The sequence below is a fragment of the Brassica napus genome, chromosome A8 (assembly GCF_020379485.1).
Source record: "Brassica napus cultivar Da-Ae chromosome A8, Da-Ae, whole genome shotgun sequence".
Classification (NCBI taxonomy): Eukaryota; Viridiplantae; Streptophyta; class Magnoliopsida; order Brassicales; family Brassicaceae; genus Brassica; species Brassica napus.
The window spans coordinates 17,158,452-17,174,290 of NC_063441.1; the positions used below are offsets into that span (position 1 = coordinate 17,158,452).

At 40.2% G+C, this 15,839-nt stretch overlaps 5 protein-coding genes and 1 long non-coding RNA gene across 10 annotated transcripts; 5 read left to right on the forward strand and 1 right to left on the reverse strand.

Moving 5' to 3' along the window:
• Nucleotides 1-131: 131 nt before the first annotated feature.
• On the forward strand, nt 132-7,093 carry LOC106361489 (bifunctional phosphatase IMPL2, chloroplastic-like). 4 transcript variants are annotated; one of them, XR_007315416.1, is made up of 11 exons: nt 132-531; nt 770-848; nt 1,034-1,128; nt 1,218-1,267; nt 1,489-1,613; nt 1,774-1,840; nt 1,977-2,066; nt 2,161-2,272; nt 2,379-2,462; nt 6,118-6,647; nt 6,752-7,093. XR_007315416.1 is itself a non-coding variant. In XM_048737872.1 (10 exons), the coding sequence occupies exons 1-9, from the start codon at nt 192-194 to the stop codon at nt 2,447-2,449; spliced, it is 1,029 nt and encodes a 342-aa protein (XP_048593829.1). In that variant the 5' UTR covers nt 132-191; the 3' UTR covers nt 2,450-2,462; nt 2,631-2,726. The 4 variants fall into 4 exon arrangements, 2 of the variants coding, with proteins under 2 accessions (XP_048593829.1, XP_013656690.2); XR_007315417.1 differs by having other exon boundaries at nt 6,152-6,647; XM_048737872.1 differs by lacking the exons at nt 6,118-6,647; nt 6,752-7,093 and adding an exon at nt 2,631-2,726.
• On the forward strand, nt 2,866-5,788 carry LOC106361488 (probable receptor-like protein kinase At4g39110). The gene has a single exon (XM_013801235.3). The coding sequence runs from the start codon at nt 2,881-2,883 to the stop codon at nt 5,518-5,520; it is 2,640 nt and encodes an 879-aa protein (XP_013656689.2). The 5' UTR covers nt 2,866-2,880; the 3' UTR covers nt 5,521-5,788.
• Nucleotides 7,094-7,557: 464 nt separating the features above from the next.
• Nucleotides 7,558-9,379, forward strand: LOC106361487 (chromatin remodeling protein SHL). Of its 2 annotated transcripts, none has more exons than XR_002653611.2 (5): nt 7,558-7,812; nt 7,895-8,243; nt 8,322-8,390; nt 8,720-8,832; nt 9,115-9,379. XR_002653611.2 is itself a non-coding variant. In XM_013801233.3 (5 exons), exons 1-5 carry the CDS (start codon nt 7,608-7,610, stop codon nt 9,178-9,180), a joined length of 822 nt encoding a protein of 273 aa, XP_013656687.2. In that variant the 5' UTR covers nt 7,558-7,607; the 3' UTR covers nt 9,181-9,379. The 2 variants fall into 2 exon arrangements, 1 of the variants encoding a protein (XP_013656687.2); XM_013801233.3 differs by having other exon boundaries at nt 8,700-8,832.
• A 671-nt stretch (nt 9,380-10,050) lies between these two features.
• Nucleotides 10,051-11,011, reverse strand: LOC125577107. The gene is made up of 2 exons (XR_007315418.1): nt 10,549-11,011; nt 10,051-10,338 (listed from the first exon to the last, which is right to left on the reverse strand). It is a non-coding gene; the product is annotated as an uncharacterized LOC125577107 (long non-coding RNA).
• A 167-nt stretch (nt 11,012-11,178) lies between these two features.
• Nucleotides 11,179-13,290, forward strand: LOC106361486 (cysteine protease RD19A-like). Its single transcript, XM_013801232.3, has 3 exons — nt 11,179-11,815; nt 11,953-12,072; nt 12,614-13,290. The coding sequence occupies exons 1-3, from the start codon at nt 11,354-11,356 to the stop codon at nt 13,139-13,141; spliced, it is 1,110 nt and encodes a 369-aa protein (XP_013656686.2). The 5' UTR covers nt 11,179-11,353; the 3' UTR covers nt 13,142-13,290.
• Nucleotides 13,291-13,509: 219 nt separating this feature from the next.
• On the forward strand, nt 13,510-15,686 carry LOC106361485 (BAHD acyltransferase At3g29680-like). Its single transcript, XM_013801231.3, has one exon. The coding sequence runs from the start codon at nt 14,234-14,236 to the stop codon at nt 15,644-15,646; it is 1,413 nt and encodes a 470-aa protein (XP_013656685.3). The 5' UTR covers nt 13,510-14,233; the 3' UTR covers nt 15,647-15,686.
• Nucleotides 15,687-15,839: the final 153 nt, after the last annotated feature.

Here is a 15,839-nt window from a genome sequence, read left to right on the forward strand (position 1 = left end):
CACAAATAGGAGTGGGAAAAATAGTACATGTCTGGTCCGGTCCGGTTCGGTTAGTTATCGAACCGAAGAGAGCTTTCCCAATCTCAAAACACGATCCAACGGACGAGATTGAATAATCTTCTTCTCTATTTTTAAACCCACTCGTCGTCCATCGACGAATCGCTGCTTCCGTCGTTTACCTCTCATTGCAAATGTTAGCTCAGTCGCACTTCCTCTGCAAGTCCTGCTCTCTGATTCCGCCGCCGTCTCTGGTGCTGCGGTCTGCGACTCGCTCTCTTCATTTCTCTTCTTCCAAAAGCAGTCGATCATCCTTTCCATCGTCTTCTCTAAGGGCTGGTTCGATCTCCCGCTGTACAATGGCTTCGAACTCGAAACGGCCTGACCTAAGCGAAGATTCCTCTTCGGAACTGAGCGCCGCCACTGATCTGGATCGATTCGCCGCTGTGGCAAATGAACTGGCTGACGCTTCTGGCGAGGTCATCAGAAAGTACTTCCGGAAGAAATTCGATATTGTTGAGAAAGACGATATGAGTAAGTGCTTTGGGTAGTTTTGTGATATACAATGGAGCTCTACTCAGCTTGGTGGACCTAATAGACTCATGATGTGGTGATTTAACTAAGTGTTAGGTGTACTTATTGCAATTTCTAATAGTGAAATCGGAGTTTGATTTGTTAAGCACAATGAATTGGATTAGGGATCATATTTTCGGTAGATAAACCTATGAACCTGTCACTCATTTTTGTTTTATCTGACTTGGTTCGTATGTAGGTCCTGTTACTATAGCTGATCAAATGGCTGAAGAGGCCATGGTTTCTATTATTTTCCACAACTTCCCTTCTCATGCTATGTGAGTTTCCCTTTAATAGCTTTTTCTTCATAAGTTGACTCTGTTCCTCTTTTTGTCTGATATAAAGAGCTGAACTCTATGCTCTGCTAAATCACAAGGGAACACATTGATTCCTTGAGCTTAGGTAGATGAATGCATAAAAAAAATCCGCATATTTATTCACATTTAAATTCTGAAAACTGTAGATATGGTGAGGAGAAGGGCTGGAGATGCAAAGAGGAATCTTCAGACTATGTTTGGGTTTTGGACCCAATCGACGGAACAAAGAGCTTTATCACAGGTGCACTCCTTGTTCTATTTTTTGTCATTTTTTAATTGTCTTATCAAGAGTTTGAGGATTTGATTGCGCTATCAATTGCTTCTTTTCAGGGAAACCAGTGTTTGGTACGTTGATAGCTCTGATATACAAAGGCAAACCGGTAAGACACCAGTCTCTGTTTCTGTTTGCAAGCTTCCCATGTTATATAAGCACATTCGAATGATCAGATTTGGAAATTCATATTGCTGAGCTATAATCTACTTTGTTGTGTTAATAATACATGAGTTTTAAGCATGCTAAAATTCTGACATCGATTAAGAACGTCTATGATTCTTAGCAATTGCATTTGAGCTTACTAACTGACCTTGTTCTCTCTTTTAGATTCTAGGTCTAATTGATCAGCCTATTCTAAGAGAGAGATGGATAGGAATGAGTGGAAGAAGAACTAAGTTAAACGGGAAGGATATCTCAACGCGATCTTGCCCGAAACTGTCACAAGCATATTTGTAAGTTTCCGTTCATTGAGCCATACTAGCGTTACTTCTGTAGTCAGCTTTTCTAAGAAGTAGCCTAAAAATATATGTGATGTCTTTTTGGCTTTGTGTATCAAGAAGGTAACTAGAATTCTCATGACTTCTTTTATCTTGTCATTCTTTGACTGTCCAGATACACCACTAGCCCACATCTTTTCAGTGGAGAGGCAGTAAAGGCCTTTGCTCGAGTTAGAGACAAGGTCCTTATCAATATCTCGAACTGAGTTTCTTATCCAGTTATAGTTTATATATGGATTCCCCTAAATCCCTTTTATTTTTATTTTTTTTGAAGTGAATGACTTTCTCTTCTGCCTTGACAATTTTTTGTTATAACAGGTAAAGATGCCATTATACGGCTGTGATTGTTATGCTTATGCTCTTCTGGCTTCTGGATTTGTCGATCTTGTTATTGAATCCGGTCTAAAGGTAAAACTTCTCCTTCAGAATGACTTGTCAAAAGTTAAATATCTCATGTATCAATCTTATGTTGCTAATTGAAGTCAATGTTATTCTTCATCAGCCATATGATTTCCTAGCTCTGGTGCCTGTAATAGAAGGCGCTGGAGGTACCATAACCGATTGGAACGGTAACCCACCTCTTTGGGAAGCTTCATCCAGTGCCGTTGCTACAAGTACATTCAATACTCCAAAATAACTCTATTTCTTTCTCTCAATCACAACTCATCCAAAAAAAGAGCATGCAACCCCTGAATGCATCTACTTTTTCATTTGTCATAGGCTTTAATGTAGTTGCAGCTGGAGATTCAAACATTCATCAGCAAGCATTGGAGTCACTTGAGTGGCAGTGAAAAGCTTTCACTGGTACGTTGTTTACTCTACCTAATGTTTCTTCATCACTTGCTTGCTTCTGGATGATCATTAGGGACTATACTTCGTTCATAGTTGCTTGTTTGATTGAAAACAAAACTGATAGTGAGGTTATATAATCTGCTTTGTGTTTTAATTCTAGTTTTCTTTTTCTTGAAATAGGAAACCAGAATCAATTTATTTTTGGCACTGTGTCTAAAAATGGAATTAGCAATTTGCTAAAAATAACCATTGAATAACATCAATGACAATTTTTTTTTCTGGCCACACATATAACAACTAACTCTCGTCTCTCTCATGACCTTTTTCTCCCTCTTTTCTTCAACCACAAGCTATCTAACGAACTCCCTCATTTCTTCTTATCTTTGTTCTTCCTCATCCCTCTCTCTCTCTCCTTCCCCACCCAGGAGGGATGAAGATAAGAAAGAAATCAAACACATGCACGATTCCCATCTTTGATTTTTCTCCAAAGCTCTCCATGTGTCTCCTCCTGGCTATTCTCCTCTTCCTCTCAGGCCTTGATGTGTCTACTGTAACTGCCGCCGTGGGACCAGCTACCGGTTTCAAACCGGCGGATGATATTCTTATTGATTGTGGAAGCAAATCGTCATCCAAAACCCCTGATGGAAGAGTCTTCAAGAGTGACCAAGAGACGGTCCAATACATAGAAGCCAAGGATGATATCCAGGTCTCAGCCCCGCCTTCAGACAAGGTCGCTTCTCCTATCTACCTAACTGCAAGGATCTTCCGTGACGAAGCCACCTACAAGTTCCATCTCACCCGACCTGGTTGGCATTGGGTTCGCCTCCATTTCTTGGCCTTCACTAACGACAAGTTTGATCTCCAACAAGCGACTTTCTCCGTCATGACGGAAAAGTACGTGTTGCTTCATAACTTCAAGATCAGTAACAACAACAACGATAGCCAAGCTGTTCTCCAGAAGGAGTATCTCGTCAACATAACGGACGCACAGTTCTCCCTCAGGTTTAGGCCTATGAAAAGCTCTGCAGCGTTCATCAACGCTATCGAAGTTGTCTCAGCTCCAGACGAACTGATCTCTGACTCCGGGACAGCTCTTTTCCCGGTTAACGGTTTCTCCGGTCTCTCTGACTACGCTTACCAGTCTGTCTACAGAGTCAACGTCGGTGGTCCTTTGATCGTTCCTCAGAACGACACGTTGGGAAGAACATGGATACCAGATAAGGAGTTTTTGAAAGAAGAGAACATGGCTAAGGACGTCAAGACGACCCCTTCAGCGATCAAATACCCTCCTGGAGTTACACCTTTGATCGCTCCGCAGACGGTTTACGCAACGGCTGTGGAGATGGCTGATTCTCACACCATAGCTCCTAACTTCAACGTCAGCTGGAACTTCCCCTCGAACCCTTCGTTTAACTACCTCATCCGCCTTCATTTCTGCGACATCGTCAGCAAGTCTCTCAATGACCTCTACTTCAACGTGTACATCAACGGGAAAACCGCCATTTCTGGTCTGGATTTGTCCACCGTCGCGGGTGATCTCGCGACTCCTTACTACAAAGACATTGTTGTGAACGCGACGCTTATGACCCCTGAGCTCCAAGTTCAGATTGGTCCCATGGGGGAAGACACAGGGTCCCAAAACGCGATCTTGAATGGAGTCGAGGTCTTAAAGATGAGCAACTCAGTGAACAGCCTTGATGGAGAGTTTGGAGTTGATGGTAGAACCACTGGGATGGGGAAACACGGTATGGTTGCGACCGCGGGGTTTGTGATGATGTTTGGAGCTTTCATTGGCCTTGGAGCTATGGTTTACAGGTGGAAGAAGAGGCCACAAGATTGGCAGAAGAGAAACAGTTTCTCCTCTTGGTTGTTACCGATACACGCCGGTGACACTACTTTCATGACAAGCAAAGGCGGTTCTCAAAAATCCAACTTCTACAACTCGACGATGGGCCTGGGCCGCTACTTCTCCCTCTCGGAGCTTCAGGAAGCCACAAAGAACTTCGAAGCGTCTCAGATCATCGGTGTTGGAGGATTCGGTAATGTATACATTGCAACACTCGACGATGGAACCAAAGTTGCTGTTAAGAGAGGTAACCCACAGTCTGAGCAAGGAATCACTGAGTTTGAGACAGAGATCCAGATGCTTTCTAAGCTCAGACACAGACACTTGGTCTCTTTAATTGGTTACTGTGATGAAAACTCGGAGATGATCCTAGTCTATGAGTTCATGTCCAACGGTCCGTTCAGGGATCATTTATACGGAAAGAACCTTGCTCCGCTAACGTGGAAACAGCGACTTGAGATCTGTATCGGTTCTGCACGTGGGCTTCACTATCTGCACACGGGAACAGCGCAAGGGATCATCCACCGTGACGTCAAATCAACCAACATTCTTCTCGACGATGCTTTAGTTGCCAAGGTCGCTGACTTTGGTCTTTCTAAAGACGTAGCCTTCGGACAAAACCATGTCAGCACGGCCGTGAAAGGAAGCTTCGGGTATCTAGACCCTGAGTACTTTAGAAGACAGCAACTTACAGATAAGTCCGATGTTTATTCATTCGGCGTCGTTCTTCTAGAAGCTCTATGCGCAAGACCGGCCATCAACCCCCAGCTACCGAGAGAACAGGTTAACTTAGCTGAATGGGCAATGCAATGGAAACGGAAAGGACTTTTGGAAAAGATCATCGATCCTCATTTGGCTGGAACGATAAACCCCGAGTCGATGAAGAAGTTCGCGGAAGCCGCGGAGAAGTGTTTGGAGGATTACGGTGTTGATAGACCGACGATGGGAGATGTTCTGTGGAACTTGGAATACGCTCTTCAGCTTCAAGAGGCATTCACTCAGGGCAAAGCGGAGGAGACTGAGATCGATAAGCCAGTGACACCTGGCTCTGTTCTGCCAACTGCTACAACTCCAATCACCCCCTCAGCTACCACCAACGCGGAGGCTAGTGTTCCAGTTGTTTCTAAAGTGGAAGAGACCGATGGCTCAGTCCATTCACAGACCGTGGACGAACACTCTGGAACAGCTATGTTCACTCAGTTTGCTAATCTTAACGGAAGATAAAACTAATTGACAAATAATTCATCTAAAAGGAAAAAAAAACAAAAAAAGAATACACAAAACGAATTTGTTTGCATTAACAGTAAATGAATAGAAAATGACTTTCTAAGGCAATATGTTTGTTTGTTTTTTTATGTTTTTGTGGTGGTCGGGAGACTTGTGTGATATTTATATTTTTGGTGTGTATTATGTCAAATTTATCTTTTTATCGTATGAATTGTCATTTGTGGGTGGATATGTATACTACTAAATGCGCTGATGCATTTATCTACTTATCCTCCGTTATTTTAGTTGTTAATCTTAGATTGCAAATACAACAGCTTCACATTGAAAGTTAAGTGTGTGCGATTAAAATTCCTATATCATTAGACCATTGTACACATATAAAGCAAACGGTTCTCTTTTCGTTATTGGTTTTACTGTCTGTACATCTTTCTCAGACCAAGGCTTAGGGTCAATTTTAGAATATTTCTGCCGACGAACTCTTCTCTGAGATGATGTTTGAATTGGTGAATAATCAGTTTCTCCTCCTAAAGTTCTAAAATAAATAGATTGGTGTCTGATTCTCTTATTTTGTTGTCACATTTCAATCTTGATCAGATTAATTAAGAAGACCTCAAATTTCTGCGTGTAGTTGACTATAGGATTCAAGTTTTGATTCAGTGGAATTAGTGTTTGGTCTGCAACCGTTGTTAGATAATGTTCACATGAAACGTTTCTTTCTTTAGGAGGGCTTACTTTTGTGCTATTAATCTCTACTCATTGTTGAAACCCTGCAATCTTTTATATAAATAATTGTGAAACGTTTGGATATTAAACTCTTCACAAGTGTTTGTAGGAGAGGAAGTATAGGTGAGTCACAAATTGTGGAAAGAAATTAGAGAAACCATGAAAGGATAATAAAATTTTGAAACCAGAAATAGAAACCATTCCCTTCAATTAAGCAAATGTGTTTCTCTTTCTCTCTTTCCTCTTCCTTCGGTTTAGCTATATAAATGAATAGCTTCAACTTTTGTTTCTTGTATATTGTTTTTGTTATCTTTCTCTCCATTATATCTGTAAACTATGGAAAACATAAGTGGGTTGATGGCTTTTGACATGGGGGAGCTAAGAAACAACCTTCCCAAAAAGTACATCCTGAAAAATAATCTCATTGATTATGTTTCTTGTTTAAACTAATAGATTCCTGGATTATTGCTTAATTTTTGGATCTGTGAATGGTTTGGAAAAACAGGAGAGGATTGTCAAGGTTCTACTCAGGGAAAGCAAGATCATATGTTTGTATCTTTGATGTTAAATGCCTTGAAGATCTGAAGAAACCAACCCAACTTCTTGATATTGATGATGATGATGTTGCGTACACGAAGAGGAAGAAGAAGAATAAGCAATCGTCTTCATCTTCATTTTCTGCTGCTGTGAACAGCAATGTTAACTATCAAAACTACCCTTGTCGTAGAGTTTCTAGTAGCACACATTGTTCCTCACCTTGTGTTAGTGCTTAGATTTTAAAAGACAGGTTCTCAATTTATCACAAACCTTCATCAGTACGTTATATTAACATCCCATTCACATCCAATTTTGATTTTTTTTTCCTTTTAAATGTTTTGGTGCTTCTTTGCACCATATTGTAGTAGATTTGTTCCATTCTGTACATATTTGTCTAGGACAGAGTATTTATAAGTAACCCTTTTAAATGTAAAAGAAATGTAAGTATTCGCATAGAAAATGTAAAAGTCAATAAAAAGCGAAATGTATATATAGAAAATAAAATAATGTTGAAGAATTATATGAAAAAAGACTACAAACATTATTAAATTTTGAATTTTGTAATATAATTTTATCAAAGGTAATTAATATTTGAGATATAAAGAGTCTAAACACAAATCATAATCGTAACTGCTTACGTGGCATGTAATACATGAATCACGAGACTGGTAGTTGAATAAAGGCGCGCACAAAACATGCGCTTCAATAAAAAAAAAAAAAAAGAAGCTGACGTGGTCAATGGACAATCTGACACATTCTCTCCACCCCTTCACTCCCTAACGTTTCCTCATATTCACGATATTGCCACTCTTCTCCCAAACCGTATGGTCGTGAGGTCGACAAGACTTGTTCTCACCGTACTCCGTGTCTCATCTGATTATTGTCTCAATAAAATTGCAACTTTCTCCAGAAAATTTTCACTCAGGTTCTTTCTAGCCCCCTTGATCTTTCCACAGATGCCCAAGCAAAAAGCTCAAAAGAAGCAACTCAAATCCTACAAACTCAAACACATCAACAGAACCATTCAAGGTAACCTTTTGATTTTTTTTTTTCCAAAAACTGTAACAACTCAAAAAAGAGAATCGTTCGATATGGTTTTTTGGATTTGAAGAGGGAGATGCGGTGTTGATGCGGTCATCGGAGCCTGGGAAACCGTCGTACGTGGCGAGGGTGGAGGCGATCGAGGCGACGGACGCGCGTGGATCCAACGCGAGGGTTCGCGTGAGGTGGTACTACCGCCCCGAGGAGTCCATGGGAGGGAGGAGGCAGTTTCACGGAGCTAAGGAGGTGTTTCTTTCGGATCACTTTGACTTGCAGAGCGCTGATACGATCGAAGGCAAGTGTAAGGTTCACAGTTTCAGTAGCTACACGAAACTCAGCTCCGTGGGAAACGACGACTTCTTCTGTCGTTTTGAGTATAATTCTGCAACCGGGGCTTTTATTCCCGACAGAGTCGCCGTGTAAGACACTCTCTCCCTCTGTTACTTATTTTAATGGCCGAGGGAAGATAGAATGTTTGATTGTATTGATTGTTGTAGATTCTGCAAGTGTGAGATGCCGTACAACCCTGATGACTTGATGGTTCAGTGCGAGGAGTGTTCTGAGTGGTAAGTTCTTAATGCTTGTATAAACTGTGATGAGGATCATTATGTATGTACCTTGTAAACTTGATTAAGATAGTGATTATGAGTCTTGCTTGCGTGTTTTGTATGTATCTATCTTAGTGTGCTGTGACTTGGGTCTTTCACTCATGTTAGCTTGCTGTATACAAATGAATATAGTCACTGTAACAATTATATTGATCTCTTGATCTTGAAACTGTTAATAACTCTACTCTTTGTTGCGACGATTGTTTGTGTCTGTTCTGTTTTATTATGATGCCTTTGGATTGTTACAGGAAACTAACATTGGCTCAGGTTTCACCCTTCTTGTATAGGAACAACAATAGAGGCAGCTAAAAAGCTCGATCACTTCTACTGTGAAGAGTGTTCCCCGGAACAGCAGGATTTGGACAACTCTAATTCGACTTCCAAAAACACAGATGCTAAGGTATATCTATCTATCTATCTGTCTATCAACTCCTCAGTTCGGCAACAATTTGAACTCAGTGCTGTACCACAGCCTGGCCGGGATTAAAACTATATTATTCACTATTCAGGATATAATTTGAACTTGTCCATATAAAACCATCCCTACCAATGCCAACAATAATAAGTTTGTGGACTGATATACTAAACCAATATAAGACAGAAAACTCCTCCTATATATAGAGCTTTTTGTGGGTAAAAGACAAGGTTTTTAAAATAAATGTTTGTTTCTGCAATTTAACAGGTGAATACAAAGCGCAGCCTGGAGGTAAGCAAGACGAGGAACAAACACGCCAAGCGATCAGGTTAACATAAAACCTCTGAGAGCTATATCAGTCCATCGGACTGAGTTCAGTATCATCATGATGTAATCTGTGAAAGAGTTTGTTTTCTTTAGTCTACTTTTTTTCTTTCTTTCTTAAGAATGTGAGGTTTAGGTTGTTTGGCTTGATTAGTGACTTGTGTTGTGGCACAATCTTATGTATAGTATACTATATGTTTTCATTTCATCTGCTTTAAGCTGTGACATAATGAAAGCTGAGTGAAAGGTATGTCTATAAAAAGAAACAGAGAGAGGGGTCACTTGTTTGTGCTCGATTGTGAAATCTGGCTAGACAGAAATGGAGAAAAACCCCTTTAGGTTCATTCTATGTAAATTCAAAACGCATATTCAAAGCAAAAAAATCATGGTTAAAACTTTAAAATGTATAGTAGCTGAATGGCAAACATCATCATAGTTGGTGCAGTGAGGGATCATATTTCATCTGACAACCCAAGTTACATTAAAAATCAAGACACTTAACTTTCATGATATTTGGTAATAATAAAAATAAAATCAGAGAAAGACAAATATTGCACCTAACGTCTCCTCCACTTTTGTCGCGAGAAAGTGGAAGATTGGTAAATTAAAAAAATGTATTAATTTTGATGTTAAGAAAAAGAAAAACAATTAATTAAGGCTCAATTAGGTGAATATACATATGGAAAGTTAAAATTGGCGAAGTGTGTAATATTTTTAATAATTTGCGAACCAGGTGATCGCACTTGGTTAAATTACAGGCGTAACCTTAAGTAGAATTGGGGAACTGTTTAACACAACCCGTTGCCGGTTATTTTGTCTTTTGTTAAAAAAACACTTTTTCTTGACATCGATACTTAGTAAGAAGACAATTCTTGCACGTAACCAAATCAGTTTCCGTTAAAATAAAATTATTTGTATTGTTTCATGAAAAAAACTAATTATGATAACACAAAATTGTTCTATAACTGAAATTGGAATTAAACAAGTAAGAACAACCGCATAAGATTTTGAGCAGTGTTGAAATGGTAGTAGCAGTAAGGGAAATATGTTCCATAGATTTTGACATATCTTCTTCTCTAACTTCTTAACTTCATATTCTCATCACTGCACCACGCTTGACGTCACACCACCATTTCATCTTCCCGTTTCATCATTATTTTCTCAGATCTATAAATAAAACAAAAAAAAAATCAATTACAAATATCATAACAAGAGGAAGAGAAAGAGAGTGTGTAATAAGAGGAAGGGAGACGAGATATTGACCATAAACAAACAAAGGTTTGAGCATTGAAACTGATGTTGAACCAGATCAGATATTAACCCTAAAAAAAGATTCAAAACAGAGGGAGGGGGAAGAGCAGAGGGAGAGAAAAAAACCAGATTTGCTTAGCTCTGATACCACCATCGCCTCAGAGACACGTTGCCTCTTCCTCTGCCATCTCCAGCTCTGGTTAGCCATGAGATTCAAATTTATTTAGATCTGAGTTTTTTCTTAAATAAACAGAGAACAAGAAGAGATGAAACACCAAGATGAAATATATAAGATTCAAAAAACAAGAAGAGGAAATCATGTAAAATCTGAGATTGAAAACTAATTGAAAGAATGTTAAGAAGATGAAAGAACGAGTGATAGAAAGATAAACAGATGAAAACTTTTGTTTACTGCAAAACGTCTTTTCAGAATTAATGCACAAACGTGTTTGTGTTAGACTATTCTCTTTCTACCTATATGTGACCGGCTACATAGGGACAACGTCGCCATTATGAAAAATTGAACAGTACGATGTCCATCTGCCTAATTAAATAAGTTTTATAGTTATCTACTGCAATTTCCCATATTAATTAATCTTCTACAACACTCACGGCTCTGCTACAAGTTGAACCTATCTATTCGACACCTAGTCAATTCTTACCACGTGTTGGTACACCATTGGTCACATCCCTTTTCCTCTTGGATAAGTTATCTTTCAAAATCCATAAATATCCTCCGGCTAATTATGACTATAATAATAAATAATTACTTAATAATTAAAAAATATCTTTTTTAAAAGAAACCGAAAGGTAATAATATAATATCCAAAGGCAAAAAGACAGGTAGATTAAGATTCTATACATACACACCTAATCATCTTTCATCTTATATTAATCCATCTCCTTCCCTCTCTCTTTTCTTCAATCTCAAATGGATCGTCTCAAGCTTTCTCTCTCCGTCTTCGTTCTCTTTTTCCTTGTCCTCTCCGCCTCCTCCGACGGCAACGAAGGCGGCGATGATCTCGTGATCAAGCAAGTGGTTGACGGAGGAGCCGAGCCCAACGTTCTATCCTCCGAGGATCACTTCTCTCTGTTCAAGAAAAAGTTCGGCAAGGTCTACGCGTCCAGCGAGGAGCACGACTACAGATTCTCCGTTTTCAAAGCCAACCTCAGGCGAGCGAGGCGTCACCAGAAGCTCGATCCCTCTGCTCGTCACGGCGTTACGCAGTTCTCCGATCTGACTCGCTCTGAGTTCAAGAAGAAGCATCTCGGGGTTAGAGGCGGGTTTAAGCTTCCCAAGGACGCTAACAAGGCTCCGATCCTCCCTACCGAGAATCTCCCGGAGGAGTTTGATTGGAGAGATCGTGGTGCAGTTACTCCCGTCAAAAATCAGGTAACCGTAATGGTGACGTGGATGAAATAATTGATTCCTTATTCGAATCAATCTTAAGTTGTACAATCAGATCTTGTAGAAAGAGTTATGTAATGAATATTTCTGATTGGTCTGATCTTTTGTGCGTGTGCGAGTAGGGATCGTGCGGTTCTTGCTGGAGTTTCAGCGCCACTGGAGCTCTGGAAGGTGCTAACTTCCTCGCTACGGGCAAACTAGTTAGCCTTAGCGAACAACAGCTCGTTGACTGTGATCACGAGGTTTGACTTTCTTCCGTTATTACCTTTCTCATGCGACTCTCTCTCTTCACTTTAGGCATGCGTTTTGATGTACCATTAACTAAATCTCATGCGTGTTGTATATATATACGATGTTGAAGAAATCTTTATGCTGTAATTACTAAACCGATTATATGGAACTAGACATTAACAAATTATTAATTTATTATATTTATATTTTAGATTTATATCATTTTTTAGTTTTTGGATTTAATTATAAAATTATTTTATTACATTATCAAAATTAGATATACAAAAGAAAATATATTAAATCTAAAATCTAAATATGATAAATTAATAATTTGTTAATGTTTTCAAATAATCCGTTTAGTAGTAGGCCTAGTTACAGCATAACGATTTCTTAACAAAAGATATTAGACTAATTGTGAATTTATACCAATATAATTTTTTTTTTTTTTTGTAACTGGCTTCAGAAGATAAACAAACTTATACCAATATAATTGCTCAGTACTTAATTAGTTAAGATTCTATACTCAAATCTCGTCTCTCTTTCTCTATGTAGTGTGATCCAGAAGAAGCAGGCTCGTGCGACTCTGGTTGCAACGGTGGCCTCATGAACAGCGCTTTCGAATACACACTCAAAACCGGAGGGCTCATGAGAGAAGAAGACTATCCCTACACCGGAAAAGACGGCCCCACCTGCAAGCTAGACAAGTCCAAGATCGTCGCATCCGTCTCCAACTTCAGTGTCATCTCCATCGACGAAGAGCAGATCGCTGCGAACCTTGTCAAGAACGGACCTCTTGCGGTAGCCATCAACGCCGCATACATGCAGACTTACATTGGAGGAGTCTCGTGCCCTTACATATGCATGAGGAGGCTCAACCACGGTGTCTTGTTGGTTGGTTATGGTTCGGCTGGTTACGCTCCTGCTAGGTTCAAGGAGAAGCCTTACTGGATCATCAAGAACTCGTGGGGAGAGACTTGGGGTGAGAATGGTTTTTACAAAATCTGCAGAGGCCGTAACGTTTGTGGTGTTGATAGTCTTGTCTCAACCGTTACAGCCGCTGTGTCACCCACCGCCCATTAATTAAGCCAGCTCTTGTTTTAATAAATTAACTAACGCTGGTGATTTGTGTGAGCGAGGACTCTTTGATTGACTACCTATTTTCTCTCTGCTTTTTTTATAAAGGAAGATGAAGTTTGTATTGTAAATAAAAATGCATTTTCTCGAACAAACCCAAATACAATGACCATCGCTGTTGATTTGTCTAAGGGGTGGGGATCGGATATCCGGATTTGGATAAGGTATTTCGAGTTTCCGAATATTTTGGTATAACAATAAAAAAATTCATTTGGATATTTTTACATTTGGAATCAGGTTTGAATATTTGTAGTTAGGTAATTTGGAGTGTGTTCGGATTTTTTTTTTAACAAAGTACAAAAATCGTGAATTAGAACAAAAGGAAAAAAAATCAAATAGTAAGTATATGTTGTTAAACAGGACAATATAGTATTTAACTAAACAATAAGAAAATAGATTGTTAACATGCCAAGGAGATCTGTTAGGGTTTAACAAAGAAAGAAAAAGTTGATGCAATTAAGCCAACTAACATAAGTTTTGAGTATCTATGGAAAAAAAATGAATGAGTCTAAAATATTAAAGGTTCAGAGTTGCTATATATATTTCTCGAATATTATCCGGACATTAACAAGAGGTTCAGATATCCAATCTTTTCTAATTTAATACACATTTCAATTGGAGCGAGTTCGAGTTTGGATATTTCGGATCGGAGGTATAAGATTAAATGTCGATGGCTAGAAAGAACCCCTAATGAATGATATAAAGAGAATCCTATGCATAAAACGACAGAGTTGACCCTACCAGAAGCCATTTTAAACGTGCTGGTGGTGGTCCTGGTGGATGCATTGCTTCCCTTAATAAAAGAGTGACTTGGTTGATAAGATACGAAATCAGATTGAATGGTGAAGAAAGAAAGGTTGACACACACAGACCCCAATCTCATGGAAATATTAATACTAACAACTACCTGCATGATGGCGTTAAACGTGATCAAGATCCATGCTGGTGGATCCAACCAAAAGCCATTTTAAACGTGCTGGTTGATGCATTGCTTCCCTGAATAAAGAGTGACTTGGTTGATATACGAAATCAGATTGAATGGTGAACAAAGAGACACACACAAACCCCAATCTCATAGGATATATACATGTAAATATTAATACTACCTGCATGATGGCGTTAAACGTGATAAAAATCTCCCCGGTTCGTCCTGCAACCCCCTCCCTCTCCCCGCTCATCCTCCCACTAACATTCTTCGATCTACTCTGGCTGCATCTCGTTCCTACAAACCGAGTCATCTTTTACAAACTCACCGAGTCATCATCATCTCGCGACTCCTTCTACTCCGCGATCCTCCCCAAGCTCGAGCGATCCCTTTCCCTCGTCCTCGCACACTTCCTCCCTCTCTCCGGTCATCTCAACTGGGACCCACAAGCTCCTAAACCCCACATCCTCATCTCGCCGCATGACGCCGTCTCCCTCACAGTGGCCGAGACCGACGCTGACTTCTCTCAGAACTCCACCAAAGGGATCCGTCCCCAGAAGGAGCTACGCGCTCTTGTCCCCGACCTACCCGTTTCTTCTTACTCATCCCCTGTCATGACGCTGCAAATCACACTGTTCCCGAGCCAAGGCTTCTGCATGGGACTCTCGCTGCACCACGCTGTCGCTGACGGCAAAACCGTCGTTAAGTTTCTAACATCGTGGGCTCACATATGTAAACACGGAGCAGTACCTCAAGATTTTGATCTACCCATGGTTTTAGATCGTACGGTCGTCAACGTTCCAGCTGAACTCGAAGCTAAGATCTTGCAAGACAAAGTAAGGTCCGTAAGTCTTCACCCCGCCGCCGAAGAGGTTGAAGATCTCGTCAAGCTCACGCTCGAGCTGAGTCATGAAGACGTGGAGAAGCTTAGAGAACGGGCGCGAAGGGAGTCGACTCGGTCCGATCTCCCACACCTGTCGACATTTGTAGTCACTTACGCATATGTATTGGCCTGTGTGGTGAAGGCACGTGGAGGTGAGGAGGAGGAGGAAGATCGAGTGGTGCCGTTCATGTACGTTGCTGATTTCAGACAACGGTTAGACCCGCCTGTTCCCGCGAACTACTTTGGGAACTGTGTGTTGCCTATCAATTTCTATGGATACAAAGCGACGACGTTTTTGGGGAGAGATGGGTTTGTCAATGGGGTCGAGATTCTTAGCGATTCCATAAGAGGTTTGAGTTCGCGAGGTGCTGAGGAGTCATTATGGAAGTTGTATGAGGAAGGATTAAAATGGGCTGGACCAGGTACACCGAAGGTAATCGTCGCTGGGTCTAACAGGTTTGGGATATACGGGTCAGATTTTGGGTGGGGAAGACCCGTTAATACTGAGAATATAAGCCTCACTAGAAACATTCTCTTCACTATGTCGGAGAGGAGGGATGAGATTGGTGGTGTGGAGATTGGCATGTGTTTGAAGACATGTGAGACGGATGTTTTTGTTTCTTTGTTCCGAAATGGATTGTAAAACTTGACAAGTTATGAACAATGTTAAGTTTTGAACTGCATTTCGCCTTTCCAAAGATGTTTGGAAGTAGTTGTGGAGTTGCAAGATCTTTTTAAAGGAAAACACTACCTCAGGATTAGGAAGATTATGGTGTTGTGAAAATATTGAATCGTTGGAAAAGTGAATAAATTTTAGGTAAAAAAAAATGAAGGGC